Source organism: Crinia signifera, chromosome 9, assembly GCF_055691185.1.
Source record: "Crinia signifera chromosome 9, ASM5569118v1, whole genome shotgun sequence".
Taxonomy (NCBI): domain Eukaryota; kingdom Metazoa; phylum Chordata; class Amphibia; order Anura; family Myobatrachidae; genus Crinia; species Crinia signifera.
In genome coordinates, this window is record NC_139225.1 from 50685090 (window position 1) to 50710545 (window position 25456).

The 25456-nt window shown below is 43.2% G+C and overlaps 1 protein-coding gene across 1 annotated transcript in view; it reads left to right on the forward strand.

Moving 5' to 3' along the window:
• Positions 1–25456, forward strand: part of NUP62CL (nucleoporin 62 C-terminal like) — a 42715-nt gene that overhangs the window by 6001 nt on the left and 11258 nt on the right. Inside the window, exon 2 of the mRNA XM_083160712.1 lies at positions 12608–12893. Within this exon, the coding sequence (XP_083016838.1) occupies positions 12608–12893 (286 nt within the window). The remainder of the gene's footprint in view (positions 1–12607; positions 12894–25456) is intronic.

The window sequence follows — 25456 nt, forward strand, 5'->3', positions numbered from 1 at the left end:
CGCGGGAGATGACGCGTGCATAACAAGTAGCCGGCTGGAGGAAGAAGCCGGAAGACGCCGGGTCGCGTGGACGCTGCTGCGACTGCTGCACGGAGCGCGGTTGGACGGGTGAGAGAGTCTGATATTTTTTGTTGTCCACTGCATCACCAATGCTTGCGGGGAGAGAGAGAGAGAGAGAGAAGTAAGCACCTTGTATTTTGCTTTTGTCAGAATTCTGTGGAAGGATTGTCTGCTTGGAAGCAGGTGTGTTGGAGTAGTACTGAGGCGGTAACTCTTTCCCTGCTGGATTGAAGAGGTGATTGTGGATGCAGTACTCTCTTACTGAATGAGCAGTGTTTTTTTGCATAAGCTAAAGTTGTATATGCTTCTATTCAGCGCACCACCTTGAGATTATGGAGGAGGAAAACCGGCAGGCTGTTAGGTAGTCAGGGTAAGCCCTAAGAGAGGAATAATTTTTTTAATGGTGGTGGTCATTAGTTTTTTATTTTTATTTTGGTTGTGGCACCACTGTGTTTGTTACTTAGGTGATATTCTTTGTTGGTAGGTCTGAGACCAGCAGAGAAAAGGAAGCTAAGCAGAAGAGATCACACAAAGCTAAATGCAGTTCTTGTGACAAATCTTTGCCTGAGAGGCATGTGGGCAGCCTGTGTGAGGCTTGTAAGACCCCGCTGCAAATACCTATGGTTCAAATGAACAGTCTGGTAGATATGCTGAGAAAATCACTGTCAGATACCTTTATGACTAAGGAGGATTTTTCCAAAATGAGATCTAAAAGGAAACATGCTGTATTAAGTGATTCAGATGAATCAGTGGAAGCAGCTGGCAGTGTGCATGTGCTGGATCAAGATCCTGACATTGATGATGAGGATCAATTACAGGATAAGTCTGAGTCTGACTTCAGTACAGACATGATTAATAACTTATTGGGACTGATTCACAAGTCTTTGAACATAGAGGATCCAGCAGAAGATCTTAATTTGCAAGAATTGCTGTTTAAAGATAAAAGGAAAAAGAGTAAAGTTTTTCCATTATCAAAGACTTTAAAAGGGGTGATTGCTGATGAGTGGAAACACCCAGATAAAAGGATTGCTATACCAAGTAGGATTGCAAAAATGTATCCATTTGAGAGGGAGCAAGTTTCATCCTGGGATGAGGCCCCTAGGGTGGATGCAGCGGTCTCTAGAATATCCAGGAAGACTACGCTTCCACTAGAGGACGCAAACATTTTTAAGGATCCCATGGAAAGGAGGATCGAATTGGGCCTTAAAAGGCAACACTTGGTAGCAGGGGCGGCATTAAAGCCTGCTGCAGCAATGGCGGTGACCTCCAGAGTTCTCAGAGGCTGGTGTCAGCAGCTTGAGGCTGATATATTGGATGGCATAAAGAGGTCTGAGTTAATCAAAATGATTCAGGACATACAACTGGCAGTACAGTTCTTGTGTGAGGCCTCTTTGGACTCAGTGCGCCTGGCTGCAAGGGCAGGGGCCACTAAAGCAGCTATCAGAAGGGCCTTGTGGCTGAAGCCATGGGCTGCAGACGTTCAGTCAAAGAACAAGTTAATGTCTCTTCCGTTCCAGGGTGATTACCTGTTCGGAAAGCAGCTGGATGATCTGGTGACAAAGATATCTGGGGGCAAGTCGGTTTGGTTGCCCCAGGACAAAACTGCCAAGAAGAATGTGCCTAGTAGGTTCAACAGATACCAGCCACAGGATTATAGGGAAGCCAGGAGTTATAGGCCTGGCAGGGCCTATAGAAGGGGATCCTGGATATCCAGGGCAAATTTTCGGGCCCAAAGGGGCAGAGAAAATAGATTCCCTTCCAAGAAGGAACAGCAATGACGCCGACCCTCAAAGGGTAGGTGCCAGACTGTTAAAGTTTCATCAGGTCTGGCAAAGGTCCACCACAGACAGGTGGGTCTTGGAAATCATCCAGTCAGGATACAAGATAGAGTTCAAAACGTGGCCAGGAAATCTGGTAGTAGAATCCCCTATTCCCAGGGACAAGGAGGAAAGGGAAGCTTTGTTTTTGAGTTTGGAAGAGATGATGGCCCAAGGCGTGGTCACTGTAGTACCAAGAGGACAAGAGCCTCTAGGGTGGTACTCTCGTTTTTTTGTTATAAAAAAAAGCATCCGGAGGTTTTCGTACCATTCTGGATCTCAGACGTCTCAACAAAAAGGTGCGCATCAGGCCATTCAAGATGGAATCAATCAAGTCCATACTTCCAGAGATAGGTCCAGGAGATTTTATGACTTCAATAGATCTCAAAGATGCGTACCTTCATGTGCCAATATTCGAGGGACATCGAAAATTTCTACGTTTCAAGATTCTAGGTGTGAGCTATCAATTCACGGCCCTCCCATTCGGGTTGGCAACTTCCCCACGCACATTCTCAAAGGTACTGATAGTACTAGTGGCAAGACTGAGGCAAGAAGGCATAAAGCTATGGCCTTACCTAGACGACATACTTATAGTGGCAAGCTCCAGGGACGTTGTGCTACATCACACAGAAAGAGTGATTCAATGTTTGGAGCAACATGGGTGGCTTATAAATCGAAAGAAAAGTCATTTAGAGCCATCTCAGAAAATACAATACTTGGGAGTGATAATAGACTCCGCCCAAATGAAGGTGGCATTAACCGCCGACAGGAGGTTGAAGTTGATACAACAAGCCAATATGATGAGGATAAGATCAACGGTGAGGTCACAGGACTGTATGAAGGTGCTGGGTCTCATGGCGGCCGCATTAGAGACAGTGCAATGGTCCAGATTTCATATGAGGAAAATACAGGCCTGCTTTCTCATACAATGGAACAAGGACAGCAAAAATCTGATGCAAAGAATAGTGTTGACAAAGGCGGCAAAATTAGATTTGGCCTGGTGGTCAGACGACGATCGGCTAAGACAGGGAAGGTCTTTCGCCCCCATGGAGCAAGTAGTCGTGACTACGGATGCCAGTCAAATAGGCTGGGGAGCAACTTGTGGTCCAGGGATTGCACAAGGAAGATGGTCCCCATCCTGGGGAAAAGCACACTCCAATGTGAGAGAAATGGAGGCAGTGGTCAGAGCGTGTCGTCAGTTCCAGAGTCAGATTCAGGGCAAAGAGCTCATCATCAGATCAGACAATCGGGCTGTAGTGGCCTATATAAATCGCCAAGGCGGAACAAGAAGTCGCAGTCTGATGGAAGTGGCAGACAGGTTGTTGGCCTGGGCAGAGACTTCTGTTCTAAACATAACATCGGTCTTTCTGGCAGGGAAAGAGAACTACAGGGCAGACGAATTAAGCAGGAAGACCTGTCTACCAGGAGAATGGTCGCTCAACGACGAAGTTTTCACCATGTTAGTGAGGAGATGGGGTCTACCTCAAGTGGACCTCATGGCCTCAGCAGAGAACAACAAGGTACCAGTGTACTTTTCTCGATTCAAGGATCCGCAAGGAGAGCAATGGGACGCGCTGACGGCCACCTGGTGGATGAGGCGTGCCTATGTTTTCCCACCGATTCCGGTAATTCCGAGATTGTTGAGGAAAATTCAGAGGGAGAAAGCAGAGGTAATAGCGGTACTACCTTATTGGCCACGGAGGGCGTGGTTTGCTTCAGTACGCCAGATGGCGGTGGAAGAACCGTGGACGCTTCCGTCAAGACCCGATCTTCTAGTTCAGGGGCAAATATGTCAGCCGCAACCTTTGACCTGGAAGTTGACGGCCTGGCGGTTGAAACCAGGTCATTGACTGAAAAAGGTTTTGAAGGGGAAGTGGTCCAAACCCTGCTCAAGGCTAGGAAGGGATCCACTTCTGCAGCGTATTACAAAGTGTGGAAAAAATACGTATCAAGGTGTAAGGAGAAGATGCAGTCGCCGAGGGAAGTTACATCAGTACTATGTTTTCTGCAAGTAGGACTGCAGATGGGACTGTCCTTAAGTACTTTGAAGGTACAAGTCTCAGCCCTGTCGGCAATGTTGGACTGGGACTTGGCAGGGGACAGGTATGTCCGAAGGTTTATTCAGGCAGTAAGAAGACTGAAACCTAAATTTAGATCTCCCATGGCACCTTGGGACTTGAATTTGGTGCTTGGGGTGCTTATGGAACCTCCGTTTGAGCCCTTACACGAAATTTCATTATTATTTCTTTCCTGGTTTTATTTTTGGTGGCAATTACGTCTGCAAGAAGAATTTCAGAATTGCAAGCGTTGTGGGCAGAAGAGCCTTTTCTAAATTTTTTTGAGAATAGGGTAGTTCTAAGAACTAATCCACAATTCCTACCAAAAGTTGTGACAGAGTTTCACATAAATCAAGAGATTGTTTTGCCCTCTTTTTGTATGAATCCTACAAACGAAAAGGAGAAGCGTTTGCATAACTTGGATATTGTGAGAGCGCTAAAAGTTTATGTTCAGAGAACAAAAGAAGTTCGAACAGTCAAGAATCTGTTTGTTCTAACAACTGGTGCTAGAAAGGGTCAAATGGCCTCAAAGGCGACATTGGCGCGGTGGATTAAGGACTGTATCCTCAAAGCGTATCAAGTGAGGCAGAGAGAGCCACCTGTGAGCTTGAAGGCACACTCTACAAGAGCAATGGCCGCTTCCTGGGCGGAGAAAGGATCCGCTTCAGTGGAAGAATTATGTAAGGCGGCAGGATGGTCGTCGATACATACATTTACAAAACATTACAGACTGGATGTAATGTCTTCAGCAGACGCTAAGTTCGGGAGGAAAGTTCTTAGCGCAGCTCTATGAAAGTTTGAAGAAGTTGTTCTGAAACTATGATTTATGATTATTATGATTTCGAGGAGGCAACAATTCGGTGCTGGTTGTGAGTATGCCCTCCCGAAAATAATAACTGCTGGGGTATGACCCATAGTAATGGCTGCCATGGGGGAAGGTAGAGGAAATATCAGATTATTACCTGGTAATGTTTTCCTCTACTCCACCATGGCAGCATATATTCCCATCCCTTACGAATTGTTGTGTATTGTGTTATGTGGAATAATTATTTCTGTTTATGTATTAAAGCTGGAGAATGCAAGACACCGGAGCAGGGAGGTGGAGCCTTCTTATAGGGGCTGGTGTCTTTTTTTCTTTTCCGAAGGACTACCCAGAAGGGAGGAACCCATAGTAATGGCTGCCATGGTGGAGTAGAGGAAAACATATTACCAGGTAATAATCTGATATTTCAACCAGGGGGGTATGTAGTGTGTAGTGTGTATGTAGTGCAGAAAAAAAAAATACTTTATACAAAAAAAAAAAAATGAAGGGGTTAAAAAATAAATAAATTGAAGGGGTTAAAAAAAAAATTGAAGGGGTAAAAAAAAAAAAAAAAAAAAGGTCCTGCGCCAAAAATTGAGCACAGATGTTGGTCAGTAACGTCCGTCACTGAACAGCGCTCAAAGGCAACAGGAATTTGATCAAAAAAAAAAAAAATAGATCAACCCTGTGCCGAAAAAGATGATCAGTGATGTACGTCACTGATCAGCGCACAGCGGCCACAGGACACCCCCAAAATCACAGTGTGTGTATAAAAAAAATTAAAAAAGACCCCACAGCACACACAAAAAAAAAAAAAGGTGATCAGTGATGCGACACTGATTACCAGTGAGGGGCAGCAGGTGCACAACCTTTGGTGCAACTGACAGTGCAACTGGCAGGTATATATAAAAAAAAAAAAAACCTCTGCACCCCTAAAAAGTTGCTGATCACCTCAGATATAGTGATCAGCACAAAAGGCGGGGGCAGCAGACACAAAATTTAGCACTCTCTATCACTCTGTCACTATCTCTCTCTATCTCTCTATCTCTCACTATCACTCTATGACACTGCAGCAGCAGCACTGACAGTTATATATATGAAAAATAACCCCTGCACCCCCAAAAAGTTGCTGGGGGTGCACAAAAGGGGGGCAGCAGACACAAAATATAGCAGTCTCTATCACTCTCTGTCACTATCTCTCTCTATCTCTCTATCTCTCACTATCTATCACTCTATGACACTGCAGCAGCAGCACTGACAGTTATATATATATATATATATATATATATATATATATATATATATATATATATATATATATATATATATATATATATATATATATATATATATATATATAAAAAATACCCTGCGCCCCCAAAAAGTTGCTGATCAGTTAATTTATACTGATCAGCACAAAAGGGGGGGCAGCAGTCAGTTATATAAAAAATATATAGCACTATCTGTCTCTCTCTCTCTCTCTCTCTCTCTCTCTCTCTCTCTCTCTCTCTATCTATCTATCTATCTATCTATAACTCTATCTATAACTCTATTACACTGCAGCAGCACAAAATATAGCACTCTCTGTCACTAGGCCTCTCTATCTCTCTCTCTAACTCGATGACACTGCAGCAGCACAACACAGCACAACACAGCACAGGATGTCACAAGATGAAGCAAGATCCCAAGCAGTGATCAGGTAAGTATTGAGCAAGGTTCTGGTCAGTAAATGGCGACAGCTGGGCACAGTGACCGCACTGCACGCTATTCCAGACCGGAATGGCGTCTGCAGTGTAGTCCCCGTTAGTTTAAACCCCCCTCCATGGCTGTGATTGGTCCGTCGGTCCGACGGACCAATCACGGCCTTTGGGGGCGGGGTGAGGTGGGGTGACACCAGTGTCACCCTTACACCCCGCGGTGATTGGTGCTGTACTTTACAGCACCAATCACCTCCGATCCCGTGTCACCGGCGAACGTTATTCGCCGGTGACACAGAAAACGCTGTAATTGGCTGTTCACACTGAACAGCCAATCACAGCGATCGCCGACGGGGGGGCTGCATCGCAGCCCCCCCTGGGCATGCAGGGACATGTCTGCTGTCAGGGACAGCAGACATCGTCCCTCTGTCACTGCGTCTCTAGACGCAGTGACAGTTAGAAGTCATGACGTATATATACGTCATGTGTCGGGAAGTACTTCCCGGCCATGACGTATATATACGTCAAATGTCGGGAAGGGGTTAAAGGGGAACTTCTTTTTGGTTCTGAATTAGTAGCCATTATTAAACAGGCCACGGGTGGAAAGAGTACTTTTCTCCCTACCGCCGCTAAGGCCTCAGGCTCTAAGTTTGGGGTGTTTAAGCCTGCTTTTCGCTCCTCCTTTTGGGGCGGAGCCTCTGCAAAGGGGCAAGCAGGAAGAGGTAAAACTACCAAGTCCAGATTTGGTCCCTTCAGCAAGGGAGAGGATAAGTCCTCCGCATGACGGGGTTCAGGCTCCCCGTTCTGGCATCAGAGTGGGGGGTCGCCTCCTGCAGTATGGGGACATGTGGGACATTCCAACATCCGACCCGTGGGTTCTGTCCATTGTCACAGAGGGCTACCGGATAAATTTCAGGGGGAATCCTCCAAAGAGATTCTTTCCTACCCCTTTGCCAAGGGAGGCCAGAGCACGCAAACTCCTGTTGGAGGCAGCATTGGCTCTCAGGGAAAAGGGAGTTGTGGTCCCAGTTCCTCAGCAGGAACGCAAGAAAGGGTTTTATTCAATCCTGTTCTCAGTACCCAAGCCAGACGGGTCAGTCAGGCCCATTCTAAATCTCAAATCCTTGAACCAACACTTATGGGTGGATCATTTCAGGATGGAGTCACTGCGCTCAGTGCTTGGCAGCATAGAGCCAGGGGAATTTTTAGCATCAGTGGACATCCAGGATGCATATCTCCACATTCCAATTGCCAGGGAGCATCAGTCCCTTCGATTTGCAATAGGGGACACCCATTTACAGTTCCAGGCCTTACCCTTTGGTCTGGCGACAGCACCAAGGGTATTCACGAAGGTGATGGCGTTCATGGCTGCGTCACTAAGACTCAAGGGGATTGTGAACATCCCTTACCTGGACGACCTGCTGTTCAAAGCAGAGTCAGGGGACAAGTTATTGGAACATCTGTCTGTGGCAACAAAATTCTTGCAGGAAATGGGTTGGGTGCTAAATATACCCAAATCCCATCTGATTCCGTCTCAGAGACTGTTGTTTCTGGGTGTAATTCTGGACACCCATTTACACAGGGTTTTCTTGCCGGAGTCCAAAGCAAAGGACATCCGCCAGTTAGTCCTTCTCTTACTAAGAGCTCAGAGGCCCACTGTCTGGCAGGGAGTGAGACTGCTGGGCAAGATGGTAGTGACTAGGGATGGGACATCGAAAGAAAACATCGGTCAAATGATGTTTTTCAACATTGGTTGCAAAACATCATTTAGACCTAAACATTGGTACTGTGAACCCGATGTTAACCGATGTTAACCGATGTTAACCGATGTTTCGATATTTTTTAAAATAAACTGGTTACCAAAGCATATAATACACTAATAAGCTTCTGAAATGATAAATAATCCCTCTATTAAGTTTATCTTAGTGGGTTCTCCATGATACTCTCTGACTCTCCGTAACAAGTTATAAAAAAACATGACTATGCTGGCATTTGTAATAGCAAGCTATTGCTAATTCATAAAAAAAAAAAAATAATTTAAATACATTTATCACGATTGTTTTAATATGGAAAAACTTTGGGCCTAATTCAGAGGTGGATGCAGTTGCACTCTCAAATCCACCGCTTAAGTATAAAAGATGCAACATTGCCAACATCAAACATCTGAGCAACCCGATTGTTGCTTAGAATAACCATCAGAACAAAGACGCTGGAGCCAGTGCAACTGCAAATGAATGTGTGAAACACGTCTGCATTTGACAAACCAGCCCCCATCCCCTCCCTCAAATAGAAACTACTGTACCTGTCACTCAGTATCTGCAGCCGCTGTTACTAATAAATCACTGCACAGAAATAAACTGTGCAAATGTCTGCATCCACAATTGAATCAGGCCCTTTGTAAGTTGCTGTGATATGCTTGCTGCATAATAATAAATCAATTGATAGCTTGTAAGCTTGCGAGCAGGGCCCTCATACCTTTGACTGACTAAATACCCAGTTTGTTGTATCACTGTCTCCTATTGTAAAGCGCAAGTGAATATGCTGCGCTATATAAGAAACTATTAATAAATAAGTAAATATGAAGGGAGTTCACCACAATGTCACTACTAGTGACTATCGTATTATACTGTTCATTCTAGCACCCACTATCTTTGAAAACCCATACAGTTCCTCTTTCCTGCCTGGGGTGTCGCTGTCTGCTGTAGTGCTTCTAGCACAGTGTGGTCTGTATATCAACACTGATATTCAAACCAGACCTGTGCGACAGTGACTCACTAACAGCATCAGTTGCAGTGAGGCAGGGGTTGGGCTGTCCTGTGTGCTGCAGCTGAATGGCTGACCAGACTGTCTTTCACTGTCAGCTACCACCCACAGCAGCAGCACACAGCCACACACACATATGAAAGCCCCGCCAGCAGTGATACTGTCATGTTTGTTAATGTTTTTTTTTTTTTTTTTATCAGTCTCTTAAGTTTTTAATGAATATAAATCAAGGAGAGTGTGAGCTGGCTGCAAAGCATTGAAAGCAGCACATTGACACACAAAAGAAAAAACATTGGAAGATTGAGAAAAACATCGGGGGAGAAATCTAGCGATGTAGATGAAACATTGGATCCTCAACATTGCAGGGTTAAACATCGAACATTGGAACCATAAATCCGATGTTACCGATGAAACATCATATGATTACCCATCCCTAGTAGTGACCTTCGAAACGCTGCAATATGCCAGCGTTTCGAAGGGACCCGTGGGAGAAAGCAGGATAATGTATAAAGCGCTCTTGTGTTAGGATATGGAGCAAAGCTGCACTGTTCCTACCTCTAGGTTGCTAGACACTGTTGGTGGAAGGTTCTGCGCGGTGTAGTGTTGGCATTGGGGCAGCTTCATGCAGAATCATACTCGCGGGTCTTCTGCACGTGGTGTCTGGGGGTGTGATGCTGAGCTGCAGGGTGACTGGGGGCCTCTGTTGGTGGTTCAGCAAGTGGCGGGGCTCCAGGGGATCGATGCTTTCTACACTGGCTTGAGTGCACTGTGCGTGCAGCAGCCAGGAGCATAATAGCGGCGACCGCGGCACTGTGCAGTGAGCACTCCCATGCTCTGAGGGAGTGCACCCTTGAGCTGGGCTGGCCCGGCACTAAGCATAGAATGTACACCCCCCCCCCCCCCCCCCCCTAGGCATTCCAATAGGCTAGTCCACACGCTGCCGCGCTAGCACTCATCGGGAGGAGACTTCTAGCGCGGCAGCGGCTATTAACTATGCAGGGTGGGCAGAAACGGGCAGGGCGGAAATCTGCAGCAATTAAAGGGGCAGGGCGCAGCGCCCCGTGAAATAAGGCTAGCGGGAGCACTATATTAATATATCTCAAGAGTTGGAGGGGTAGAGCAACAGTGTCCTCTACTGGACAGGGCAATTAATGACAATCAGTTACATGTATTGCCGCGCCAAGATGACATCTTTAAGGTAGGTGATATGCGGTGTACCCCGATAGTACTTATGTCGGGTATGTTCACTCCTGTTATGCTTGTACACTGTCAGTTATTAGAACAGTAATTTTTAATATTACAATGGTAATCTTTGCTGATTCACACTTTAAATAGTTGCCTTTAATTGGCTTTCAATAGTGCAAAACGGCTCCCTTTATGGGATGAGTGCTGTATGTTATCCAAATACAGTATCTGGGTGTTTCATAATAATCACCACATACAATGCTTGTGTCTATTCAAACCCCATTGGCACTGTGACCAGAGGCTGAAATGGGTTGGGATTATTTGGTCTATTGCATTATGGTAGAAAGTCATTAGGTTGAATCCATTAGGTCGACATGCTAAAAGGTCGACATGATTCTAGGTCGACATGGGAAAAGGTCGACATGATTCTAGGTCGAAAGGTCATTAGTTCGACAGGTCATTAGTTCGACAAGGTCATTAGTTCGACATTGTCTATGTCGACATTCACAAGGTCGACATGGGGTTTTTCACTGTTTTTTTACCTGAATGTCAACACAGTCGACATGGACACAGTTTAAAGTGCACTGCATCCCCTCGCATCGCTCGCTATGCGTCGGGCACGGTGCCTCGCTACGCTCGGCACACTATTTTATTCTCCCACCACGCCCTAGTGGATGGTAGGGCATGAAATACCGCCTGTCGGCACATGTTGGCTCAAAAAACAGTGAAAAACTCCATGTCAACCTTGTGAATGTCGACATAGACAATGTCGAACTAATGACCTTGTCGAACTAATGACCTTGTCGAACTAATGACCTTGTCGAACTAATGACCTGTCGAACTAATGACCTTTCGAACTAGAATCATGTTGACCTTTTCCCATGTCGACCTAGAGTCATGTCGACCTTTTAGCATGTCGACCTAATGGATTCGACCTAATGACTTTCTACCATAATGTAGTAGACCAAATGACCGCATCCCGCTGAAATATACACCTTTCTTGTATAATATCTCAAGAGATGGCCGGATGGAGCAGCAGTGCCCTCCGCTGGACAAATTAAATATGACACTTCATCTGTCTCATATATGGCTGCACCAATATGGTATTTATAATGTAACTGATATGGGGTATATCCTGAGGTTCATAAATCAGGTATGCCCTGTATTAGTATGTTTGCCACGTGTCAGTTGCTCAGGTGGAAACACACAAACATCTGGTATAACCGTGTTACATATGAAAAATAAATCTCCTAGGCTAAGCACCAAACAGTCTATTCTCTGACCCTACAGACAGGACACGTGTTTCGCTTAGTTTAGCTTCTTCAAGCTGACCATCCGTGGCACAATATTATGGGAGGAGTTTGAAGTAACAGACAATTCAACAGATTTTTCAGACTCCTTGAATCCCTGACTGAGATTACAAAAATCATCAGCAACATGGAGTCGCGACCCCATGCTGAGGAGCTCGGGACCCACTTTGGGGTCAGGACCCACAGTTTGAGAACCGCTGCACTAGAGCAGTGATGGCTAGCCTTGACACGCCAGATATTGTTGAACACATCCCAGCATGCCCTGCATCAGTTTTGGCATGACCAAATATCAAAACTGTAGCAAGGCATGCTGGGATTTGTAGTTCAACAGCTGGAGTGTCAAGGCTAGCCATTACTGCACTAGGGCTGTTTTTTGTGCCGACATGTGGTATTTCATGCCCTACCATCCACTAGGGCAGGGCTGGGCAACACCGGCCCTCCAGATGTTGATGAACTGCACATCCCAGCATGCCACATAGCAAAACTAATGCAAAGCATCCTGGGATGTGTAGTTCATTAACATCTGGGGGGCTGGTGTTGCCCAGCCCTGCACTAGGGTGTGGCTGAAGTCTAAAATAGTGTGCCCGAAGCATGGCGAGCGCATAGCTAGGTTTCAGTGTACATGTTGACATTTGGGTCAAAAACCAGTGAAAAACTCATGTCGACCTAGACCCATGTTGACCTTTCTGCATGTCGACCTAAGGGTGTCGACACAATGCTTGTTTGACCTAACTGCTGTAGACCTAATGATCCATACACTCCTAGAGTAGTGTAGACAAGAACATATCTTCCAAGTATACATAAGTAGAGCAAGTTACCAAATTCAATATGTTGTAAATTTTAGAATATAAATTCCTATTGTATATCCTATAAAGACCTATTGTACTATAATTTGTGTTTTATAATTTACCCCTAGAACAAAGCAAAATGAGTGGTTTCAACTTTGGAACAAGTGCACCTTCTGGTGGTTTTAGCTTTGGAACACCAAAAAGTACCACTTCTACAGGAAGTTCTGGCTTTGCGTTTGGTGCAGTACCAGCCACTCCATCTACTGGTTTCAGTTTTGGTGCCACTGCACAAACCACTTCCTCAGCACAGCCCAGTGGACTCCTTTTCTCCACACCAGCTGCTTCTGCTGCACCAGCTTCTGGATTCAGTTTTGGTACACAAGCAACATCTACGCCTGCTGCTGGATTGACTGGGTAAGTCAGTTTTTGATATTGCTCCTTTTGTTAGCTACTTCAATATGGAAAGATATTCATTTCAAACTATGTAGTATTTGTACAGCTTTTTATCCAAAAATGAATTGCATTTTTGTCTTTTTTGGCAGTATTTTTTGTTACAGCCTATTTTATTGCATTGAATGATGTGGTGTTCCTGATTTTAAGATGATCGTAGTGGGATAACAGACCTCCATGTTTTTTTTCACATTAGCTGAGAGAGGACAAAGGTCAATAGGCTATCAGTTGGGTCCCATGTTCTGAATTTAGGCTAAAATTGCTTGTTACCTTGCCAGTCATAAGGTTGTGACAGAGGTCCTTTAGCCGTTTCCCACCATGGCCCTAACTGTGAAGTTTGTATATTCTCCCCGTGCTTAAATGTTTTTTTAGGTTAATTGGCTTCCAACGCCCAAAAAATTCTGTGTGTGCATGTATGTCGTAGGGATACAGATTGTAAGCTGCACTGAGGCAGTTAACGTGAGTGGTCAAATATTCTCTGTGCTGCAGAATGTGTGCGCTATATATAAAAAATAAATACTTCAATTTAGGCTCAACCATTCCTGATTTTACAGTTCATGCTCTTGTGACATACTTTTGCTTAGTTCAGTGAGTGATATTGCGGCAGTATGGATGGTGTAATAGTTAGGATTACTGCCTCACAGCTCTGAAGTCATGGGTTCGATTCCCACCATGACTCTAACTATGCAGAGTTTGTATATTTTCCCTGTACTTGTGTGGGTTTCCTCTGGGTACTCCGGTTTCCTCCCACAATCTAAACATATACTGATAGGATAATTGGCTCCCATCAAAATGAACCCTAGAATGTTTGTGTGTGCATGTAAATGTGGTAGGGAATATAGATTGTAAGCTCCAGTGGGGCAGGGACTGAATATTCAAATATTCTCTGTTAAAGCACTGCTGAATTTGTGTGCGCTATATAAGAAATTAGGGGTAAGAATCTGTAGATGGGGAGGGAACTGGCTGTGTAATAGAGTACAGAGAGCTGTTGTGAAGTGCAGTTTCAAATACGATACCAGTACTCAGTGGAGTGCCACAGGGTTCTGTACTAGGGCTCATTTTATTTAACTATATTGGGCTGGGATTACTCAGTAATGTGTTCATCTTTGCTGTTGACACAACGGTGTAGAGTTATTAAATCAACCAAGGATGTCTCCGAGCTCCAGAACGATCTCCACGAACTAGATTTGTAGGCAAAAAAGTGGAAGATGAGGTTCAATGTGGATAAATGCAAGGTTATGCACCTTGGGAGACCTAGCAGGGAGGCATTGGGTAATTCAGTACTTGAAAAGGATCTAGCAGTCCAAATAGATAACAAACTGGGGTGTAGTGCTCAACATAGCAACAGGATTCTAGCATGTATAAAAAGGGGCATGGAAACTAGGGACTCAAAAGGAATTATGCCACTGTACAAAGCATTGGTTAGACCACACCTTGAATATGGAGTACAATTCTGGGCCCCATACTATAAAATGGACATCATAGAACTGGAAAAAACCCAAAGAAGAGCTACAAAGCTAATTAAGGGAATGGAGAATTTAAGATCTGAGGCTAGACTGAGCCAATTTACACTAGAGAAGAGACGTTTAAGGGGGGACATGCTCAACATGTACAAATATATCAAGGGCCAATACAGGTGAGTATCCCTTATCCGAAATGCTCGGGACCACGAGCATTCCGGATAGGGGATTTTTTCAGTTTTTAGAAAAACATTTTTTTTAGGCTTACTTACCTGTCCCCTGATGGTGTCCGGTGGTCCCTTGGCATCCACGCAGTCCCCGGGCGTCCACAGCAGGCCTCCGGCATCTTCTCTGGGTCTCCAGTGGTCCCAGGAATGCATTGTGTGGGTGTGCGCGCGCACCGGTGACGTCACCGGCGTGCGCGCGCGCACACACTCGCGCAATGCATTCCTGGGACCGCTGGAGGCCCTGGAGAAGATGCCAGAGGCCTGCTGTGGACGCACTGGGACTTGTTAAGTATGAAAAGAGGGTTAGGGGGGTAAAAAAAAAAAATTCAGAATTATTCCAAAAACCACGGTTTTTGGAATAATTCGGATAATGGATACACGGATACGGGATACTCAACCTGTATAAGAAAACCCTTTTTACTGCAAGAAAGAAGTCTAGGACACGTGGCCACAAGTTTAGATTAGAAGAAAGAAGATTCTGTTCCCTTAGGCTTAGAAGAAAAAATTTCTTTACGGTCAGGGCAGTCAAACTATGGAACTCTCTTCCTGGTGAGGTGGTGTCGGCAACACATTAAATACGTTTAAAATAAGGTTGGATAAACACTTATTGGTTAAAAACATCCAAGGGTACAAATAAGAATTATAACCTGTCTTTAAAAATATCAGAATATACTATATAACAAGGGATAAGCTATTAAAACCTAGGTTGAACTCGGTGGATGTAATGGTGAGTACACACGGGTGCAATTTCATGTGAAATCGCTGGGAATATGGTCGCTGAGCGACCATATTGCCAGTGATTTGGAGCGCTGCGCGCTCCCGTGTGCACTGCCTAATGGTCGCTGGTCGCAGGAGCATGCTCCTGTGACCAGCGGCTTTCCCCGGTGATCACTGTGCCGGGAGGTCAACGCTGGGGAGATCAGCGTTGATCTCCCCAGCCCCGTGCCGCTGCTCCCTCCCTCCTCCCATCAAAGTGACAGCAGCAGCGTCTGCTGCTGCTGCGCTCCCCCTCCGCCCCGTAGCAGTGTCTCCTTTTCATCGCTGATGAAAAGGAGACACTGAGCAATATGATTGCATTAGTCTTTAACCTTATCTACTATTTAACTATGTAAGAAACTGGTTAATAAATAAATATAACCTGTTACATCTTTTTGTGATGTACCTTTAAGGGACTTGGTGAAATTCTGTGGTGATAACGCCTAGATATGATTGATAACCCAAACTTATATATATTTACATTATAACCTTTAAATATAACGGCAACGCTGAAATGACTGCACACCAACACAACCTTGTTATAAAATGTATGACAATGCTTTACTTGAAAAATAGCTTCATTACAGGTATTTGCAAATGCAAATACTAACACAAGAAACATAAAATTGATTAGCTAATAATTACTTAAACAGTAATTTCAAATCAAATAAATGGAAACCTTTCAAGGACCGTGATCAGCCATTAAACCTCCTTAATAGTTACCTCCAGCCCCCCGTGCTTGCCTGTTCTTCCTCAACTGCCTTCCACTTCCTTCTCTAACTCTGATATTTAAACCTTAATCACATTAATTACTCATAAGCATTGAGTCTTATTGGCAAGCTCTGCTTTCAATGAACCAAACTTCCTTGTTACTAGGCAAAAATTCAGTGCCCTTGGGTTCTATGCATGTGTGGCCCTGTTCCCATATTATTGATATGTTTTGTGGAGACTAGCTGTCTGTCCTTGCTCCATTATACTGTCAACATCACATTCTTAAGCTTCTAAAATCAAAAACCATTCTCTATAAGAAATCACTTTTACAGCACTGTTCTGTATCTTCAGCCATTTTATAATATTTTTATGCAAGTCATGGTTGCCAAAATGGTTGCTGCTTCTAACAAAGGGTAAGCCACCTGCAGCAACAAATAACAATATTTGAGAAAACATTTGAGAAAACAGAGTATAACAAAAGCATAGAATTATTGATGCGTTATTTCTGTTTTAACAGTGGACTGAAGCATTTGGTGTAAGTTTTTGTTAAACCTTTTCTCTGTTCTTGAAGCTTCGTCGTGACAAGACATTAAAAAATAATTTTAATAGAACTAGCTATGAAAACTGATTTTGTTTTTTTACTCTTTATTAATTGAGCAAGAAAGCAATGAAATACCAAATCCAGACTCAAGTGATAGCAACATATACAACATGTACATTTCTCTGTATCTCTTTCTATTTAGCAACTATCAATGGAAAAGGAAAAGAAACGATAGGAAGAGAGGAAACACAAAAGGGTGGGGGGGAATAGGAGGGGGTGGTGGTAGATGCTGGTTGAGGTCAACCGAATTTATTGAGTTCAGAAAGAATTTAGGAAGACTATGAAGGGGATATTTATTACAGGAGTAGTTCGTAGTAATTATTTTCCCCTACTATAGCAGGGCTCCGGGGGGTTGGTCCAAATACTACGGTATTTATTCTGATAGAGACATCTAAATACTGAAAGACTATTAAGGTGGGGAGGGATCGGCCATTGTCAGTAGCCAAGGACCCCAAATCTGATCAAATTTCTGTGGGCAGTCGTGGAAAAAGTATGATCTTTTCCATGCCTGCGACAAACCATACACAATTGTTAAGGGCAGGCATTGTAGGAGCCGCCAGAGACTTCCAGTTCTTGGCTATAAGTGATTTGGCTGCTGTTAATATGTGAGAGAAGTTTGTTCAATGGTGGGTCCAGATCTGGAAATGGACAGGATAAGAAAAAGGACCAGGGGTCAAGTGGAAGTGGAAGGCCAGAAAGAGATTTTAGGAGATCATGTACTTTTGTCCAAAATGGAGTAATCTGGGGGCAGGGCCACCATATGTGGAGCAGGGTTCCCCTTTGTCCACATCCCCGCTAACAAACAGGAGTGGTAGAGGGGAAAATCTTAGATAGTCTGTCTGGTGTGTAATACCATCTATAATACAGCTTATAAGATTTCTCCTTAAGCCTGGTGGAGACAGAGTATTTGGCTATACCTTCTCTCACCTCCTCCCAGCAGGATTCATCTGGAGGTGAACCCAGATCTCTCTCCCACTCCTGTTCGTGGCGAGTCTGGGGGGGTGGAGGGGAAGCATCCACTAATATATAATAGATAGAGGAAATCATTCCACATTTGAGTGGCTTAACTATACAGAGTGATTCGAAGGTAGTGAGAGTAGAAAGTGACGAATTTGGAAAAATTCAAAAAAATGGAGGAGATAAGAGAGAGGAATCTTTTATTTCATTTAGAGATGCCCAGGAATTTCCAGACCTGAGGTCACAGGCCCTATATATGCCGGCCGAACGCCAATGTATAAAGCGGAGAGGACATTCCCGAGGGGAAGTTAGGGTTCTCCCAAAGAGGGGTAAGGGGTGAACATGGAGAGGATAGTTTGTATTTTCTGAAGGACTTGGTCCAGAGGGAGAGGTGAAACTGGAGTGGCAGTAGAGAATTTACCTGGGGATTCTGGATGTATTTAGACAGACCCCATATGGAGCCTAAGGAGTTTAAGCCCACGTAAGTGGTTTCCAGATCTAACCATGCCATGTGACCCACTGGGGCGAAGGAGGTGGCTATTTGGCTTAGATGAGATGCTACAGTATGTAGTAAAGTTTAACATCAGGGAAGCCTCTACCTCCCCCCGAACGTGGACGTCTAAGGACATGAAGGGCCAGTCTGGGTGGTTTGTCCCTCCATACGAACCTTTTGAAAGAGGGCTGAATCTCTAAGGACTCCCTCTGGGACCGTAATAGGTATAGTCTGAAAAAGATAAAGAAGTTGGGGCATAAGAGTAATTTTAATCGCTATGATCCTGCCCAGCCAAGAAATTATATAGGAGTTCCATTTAGCTAGGTCTGATTTAAGCTTGTGGAGAAGACGTGGGAAGTTCTCTGAGTATAAAGATTTATAGCTAAAAGTGATATATACTCCTAAGTACTTAATATTGTTTTCCTGCCAAGTGAGATCATAAGATGAATGTAGAGTGCGTTTCAGGTCGTCAGGGGTATGTAGGAGCATGGCCTCAGATTTCTAATCATAACCTGATATTTTTCCATATTCCTCTATAATTTCATAAAGGGCAGGCAGGGGTGTTTGCAGATGATGTTCTACTAACTCTTACTCATCCACAAACAATGATATTTTATAATTGAGGATTACTCATCCACAAACAATGATATTTTATAATTGAGGGCCCACAGGGACGCCCCATATCCTATCATACAATCTGATCATGGTGGCTAGGGGTTCTATGACCATAGCAAATACTAGTGGTGAGAGGGGGCATCCCTGTCTTGTCCCGTTAGTGAGCGGGAAGGGGTTAGACAGAATTCCATTAGTCAAAACTCTAGGAATAGGGGAGGAGTATAGGGCAGAATCCCCAGTTAGAAATTCTGCAGACAGTCCAAAGGCTTGAAGTGTGTGTGAAATAGAAAAGGCCACGAAATGCGATCGAAAGCCTTTTCCGCATCAAGCAAGAGTATGATAGCAGGGGAGTGTCTATTGTTAAGGATTTGTATTAGATCAATAGTTCTTCTGGTGTTATCCCTGGCCTGACGTCCAGGTATAAAGCCGACCTGGTCATAATGAATCAGGCCGGGGAGGACAGCATTGAGTCTAGTGGCCAAGATTTTTGCGTAGTTTTTTTATGTCTACGCTGAGTAGCGAGATCGGTCTCTAACTGGCGCAGTCTCGAGGGTCGTTTCCCTCCTTGTGGATCACAATTACCTTGGCCTCCAGCATAGTACTGGGAAAAGGGGAACCATGGAGTACCGCATTGTACAAGGTTTTGAGGTGTGGAGTTAGAATATGGGCACTTTTTTTTTTTTTTTTTTTTTTTTTTTTATATAGTAGGTGGTTGTGAAACCATCTGGTCCAGGGGCTTTAGAGGTCTTGAAACTTTTCAGAGCTACAGCAATTTCATCATCTGAGATATCTGTTTAAGTTAGTAGAAGCTTTACTAGATCGTTTAGGCAGGTTAGCGCGTCTTAAGAAGTCTGAGATCAAGGCTGCAGGAGGGGCTTGTCCCCCCTACATCCTTTCCCAGGTTATAAAGTAGAGTAAAATTCTTGTAATTCCTTGTTGATAATGTTGGGATCATAGGACAACGAACCTGCGTTGGTATTAATGGCCAAGATGTTATTTTGGGAGTGTTTGGATCGGAGTGTAGATGCGAGTAGTTTGTCAGCCTTGTCGCCTTTTTCATAGAAAGTCTGCTTAAGCTTTCTTAATGTGGCAGCTGTGCGTTCAGAGAGGAAAATTGCCATTTCTGCTTTAGCTTTTAACAAAGGTTCTATATTGGGTCATGTAGGGGATAATTTATGTTGGTGCTGGAGTTTTGTAGATAGCGAAAGAAAATTAGAATCCCGTTTCTTTTTAAGCCGAGAGTCATAGTTTATCAGGTGGCCGCGTAGGACAGCTTTATGAGCTTCCCATAGCGTGGTGGGGGATATCTCTGGAAGGTCATTAAGAAGGAAATAATCTATGAGGTTTTTAATTAGGTCTATGAATTCTGAGGAGTGCAGGAGATAGTCATTCAGTCTCCAGGCAGCAGGGGGCGGTCGGGATGCAATAGATTTAAGTTCTGAAGTGATTGGGCAATGATCAGACCATACCATAGGGCATATATGAGTGGAGGTGAGCTGGTAGGATAAGTCTCGGCTGAGCAGGATCATATCAATTCTGGAGTAAGAATTCTGAGCATAAAATTTGAATAAAATGTATAGTCTCTAGTTAATGGTTCTATTAATCTAAACGAGTCATACAATAGGTGGTTTTTCAATAAGGAAGTGTTCAACTTCGTAAAGAAATGTGCTTGGTTCTGATTGGGGGCATATATATTTTACTAAGGTGCATAGGGTTTGGTTTATTTTCCCCACTAGAATGAGCCATCTACCCGCTCTGTCCATCTGAGAATCTATAAGGTCAAACGTAAGATGGGCAGCTAGTAAAATGGAGACACCTCTCTCTCTTTTTTTTTTTTTTTGGATTCGCAAGCATGAAAAGTAAGGGGATTGTGTCTCTATCTCAGTTCTGCGTGGAGTGATTTCTTAAAGTGGGTATCTTGTAAAAACACTATTTTGCTTTTTGATTGTTTAAGTGAGAGAAAGAGTTTTGTGCGTTAAGTAGGGGTATTTAGACCCTTAACATTTAATGAGACATGTTTGAGCCATAGTTATCTTAAATTAGCAAGGCTTCCTGTGACTCCCCAGAGTCCGCAACTGAACAGTACATGTACAACATATAAAAGGCATTGATTTTATGTTTACATTCAACAATCAACCAATGAAAAAAAAGCAAAAGAAAAAAATTTGTGGGGAGGTACTGGGTAGACCAGCAGAGGACATTTCTGATCTAACTTGACGGTCAGGAAAATATAGAGAAACGTCACTTAGTGACAGTGACCGTAACAGGGCAGAACACCCAAGGAGAGGGGCATGGCCTAGGCCAACCACTAACATCAGGTTAAGTGGGTTTGTGAGATGTGTGTGTGTCTGTGTGTGTGTGTGTGTGTCTGTGTATGTATGTATGTATATATATATATATGTGTATGTATGTATATGTGTAAGAAAATACGACACCCACAAAATTCAAGATTTACAACATTCTGGGGAAACACACTATTTATTCCAGGGCTGGAAAATAATATTTTCCTAAATTGGCGAGAGAAGGGGATTTCGGCTATTAGAGATGTATACGATCCAGGGGGGGGAATGTTATCCTTTCTGGAACTAAAGGAAAAGTATGGACTATTACATTCACAATTTTTTATGTACTTACAAGTGAGACATTTTGTAAATTCTCATCCCTCAGCAATTAGAGAAGAAAATATGCAGGACCCGATACAAGTACTGTATAAGATTACACGATCTAATATATATAGATTGAAATTGTACTATGCCCATTTACATAATACCAACAGGGATAGAAAATGGCAAAAAACAGTAATTAAGTGGCAGACAGATATTCCCAGTATACAGGGAGTAGAAGATATTCTGACAAACATGGGGGAAGCATATAGATCACTATTTTCGGTGTCGCTTCAGGAGGTATTTATAAAAATAACGTCAAGAGCGTATATTTCACCGGCTCAGAGGGCTCATATGATAGTGGAGGCTTCTGACAATTGTGTGAAATGTAAAAGACAGGGCGCATCTTTATTCCATAATCTTTGGGAGTGTGGGAAAATAATACATTTTTGGAATAGAGTGGTTAACTATGTCAACGTTACATTTCAGATAAGAGTAACTAGATCTCCCCTAGCATGTCTACTGCTAAATATGAGGGAATGGGAACTGGGAAATATTAAGAAATCTCTTACTCCTATTTTGATGGTCATTCTGGGAGTAGCTAATAGACTAGTACTAAATCATTGGATAAAACGGTCCGCTCCATCAATTATGGAACTTAAAAATGCGCTTCTAAAGGTAATATATATGGAAAGAAGAGCAACCCTCCTAGATGTGGAAAAAGGGATTATACTCTTCTATAGAAAATGGGGGGTATATATTGAACAACTGGATGAGCAAACACAAGAACATATCTTGAAATTGTTTGAGAATACAAATTGGTCTGCGCATAGACAGTACTAATAAAAATTATGAATAGGAGGAAGTTAATACATGAATAGGACTGTGGATGATATGAAATGAATAAATAGCACAGTGAGTAAATAAAATCACCTCATACATTTAGTAAATGGGTGGAGACAAAGTTAACGAAGGGTATGACTGCATAATATATGGCTAGAATCGGATTAAGTTCCTTCCCTAATGTGTGTTGTTAGTAAGTGATATGAATTATGTTATAAGTGAATATACATAAGCGTGAATACAAGGGGTGAAGAGGTAAAGGAATGATTTAATAAATATATTATGCCTGGGATGTGCGATCATAGTATATCACATAAAAATCACGGTATTATAGTTTGGGTTAAAGAAAAGGAGACCTTTGATAAAGACCTCCAGTGCACTACACAAGAATATTTGATCTATCTATTTATTCATTTATTTTATTTAAATTTAGTATATAGATCACAAGACACTGAAGAGAAACTGAGGAAACAATTATTTAAGGACACAGAGTATAACACTACACTAGTCAAATCACAAGGGCTAGGCTCAATATAACAACACATACACTGAAATATAGTTTAAAAGTAGAATGATCGCACATAAGGGCAGGATATATAAGTATATAGAAAGAACATAAAGAGTAGCAAGATTCTCCGTATATAAAAAGATAGAATAATATGTATTGAAATAGAGGGAAATCTGCTAAGAGGAGGAAACCTCTTGAGGAGAGGAATCGATAAGAGAAAATTTGGTTGAAGGATGAGTATTAAGAGAAATTAATACACATCTCGAAATGTTGGAAAAGGCTTAGTTTTGCGAATATGTAGAAGGGATATGTATATTTGATATATATGTTTGGAATTATGTTCTGGAATATGATAAAATAAAATAAAAAGTTATAACAAAAAAAAAAAAAGTTATTCTGGGGATCCTGAGCCACTCGCCTCCCGTCCCACCGTCTGGGAGGCACTTGGAGGAGGCACCGCTTAAAAGCCAGACTCCCAGGGTCTCCGCGGGCAAATCAGAGGCATGTGCCCGCTATGGAGCTTGATTTTTCAGCCTGTAGTTGTAATTTAGGTCCCGGCTTCTGGGTCCCGGGAAGGCCGCAATCCGCGAGTGACTGCACGCAGTCACCCCGACTCCGCAGCCTCCCACGGATGGAGTGTCCGGGTCACCAGCGGGGTCCCCCGAAGTGTAGGGCACCCCCGGAGTCTGCTTGAAAACGGGCGCTGGGAGCCAGTATAACGGGAGCTTTGGGCAGATGCGTCCTCTCCCTATGGCTGCCAGGCCATGCCCATGAAAACTGATTTTAAAGCCATAATATCAGGAAATAATAATGAAACCTCATACTGACATATATTCATATGAAAATAGATCTAAAGCCAGATCCGTTTAACATAAATAATCTAAAAGAAATGTGTCCATTAAGGAAAATAATGCTTTCGTACCACAAAGTGTCTCAGAAACCTGTAGATATTGTCAGATTTCTGAAACTCCCAAGTATAATTTTTTTTATTTTATTTATTTTTTAAATCGGCCTATCCGGACACCTGATTTAAAAAAAAACGGAAAAAAACCCTATTTTCTCAGTGAAAACACACAGGTTTACTGAAACCTGTGTGTTTTCATCTGATGCAGCTGGGCTGGTTTTTGGGGAAACAAAATCCCCGATAATCCACAGCATGGCCACCTAATTAGATAGCCCCGGCGAACCTTTTACCTGCCATCAACAAGAGTTGGCAAGTTATATTGAATCTATAATTGCAAAATAGTTTTACAGGCAGCTGATAAATGGCTTACAATAATTTCTGATACCTGTAGCTAAAATACCAAAAATTGTGTACTCTGGGCATAATTGACCATATGGTCAATGGTACAATGCCAAACCCTCAGCTAGAAACTCTTAACCCTTTCCCGACATTGCCTTTTAAGGTAATTTTTTTTTTTTTTTTCCTCCTTGTGTTCAAATAAGCGTAACTTTTTTAATTTTCCGGCTATATAGACACATGAGGGCTTTTTTTTTGCGGGACAAGTTGTACTTTCTAATGGTACCATTTACTATACCGTATAATATTCTGGGGAATCAGGAAATAATTCAATGTGGGGTAAAAAAAAAAAAAATCGCAATTCCACAATTTTGCGCTGGTTACGGTTTTTTTTGAGTTCATAGTTCGTTTAAAATGATGGGTTATCTTTATTCTATGGGTCGTTACGATTCCGGTAATACCAAACTTATATAGTTTTCGTTACATTTTACCACTAAAAAAAAAAATAGAAAATGTTACGGTTTTTCGAATTTGCGTCGCGTCGCCATGTTCTGCGGCTTATAACTTTTTTATTTTTCCACCTACGGACCTGGGTGAGGGCTCATTTTTTGCGGGCTAAAGTGCACTTTTTAATTAATACCATTATGGGATATGGGCGACTTTCTGATCTCTTTTAGCTATTTTTTTTTGGGTAGGCGATGCGACCAAAAAGCGTAGTTTTGGCGTTGGGGATTATTTTCCGTTTACGCCTTTAACCGTGCGGGATAACTAATGTTATATTTTAATAGATCGGACTTTTAGGAACGCGGCGATACCAAATATGTTTATTTTTTTTATTATTTATTTATTTTTATTTGGGAAATGGGGAAAGGGGGGTGATTTGAACTTTTAATATTTTATTATTTTTTTTTTATTTTTAAACTTTATTTTTTTTTTTTTTTTACTTTTACTACAAGGCCCCCTAGTGTACTTGACCACTAGGGGGCGCGATCGCCTGTACTAGGTTCAGCCATAGAGCTCTATGGCTGAACGTAGTGATTTTTTTCACTTCCTATTACATCCTGCCTGAGGCAGGATGTAATAGGTATGAATACACGGACAGCACAGGGGTCTACATTAGACCCCTGGCTACCATGGCAACCGATCGGCACCCTCCGATCGCGCTGCGGGGGGCCCCGATCGGCGCCGGAGGGGGGCGCCCCCCCTCCGATCAGCTATTTAAGCACTGCGGGCGCTTTGCCCGCGGTGCTTAAAGGGTTAAACGGCCGCGATCGGCGAACTCGCCGCTCGTGGCCGTGAGAGCAGGGACATGGCTGTAATATACAGCCATTACCTGCTCTCTATCAAGCCAGCTCACTCCGTGAGCTGGCTTGATTCACCCCCAACCGACATATGACGTAAATGTACGTCATATGTCGGGAAGGGGTTAACAGTAGTACAAGGCCAGAGGTGGTGATATAGGTCTGCTGAAGTTTGAGGTAAGCAGGGTTTTCATTGTACATGCAATATTTGA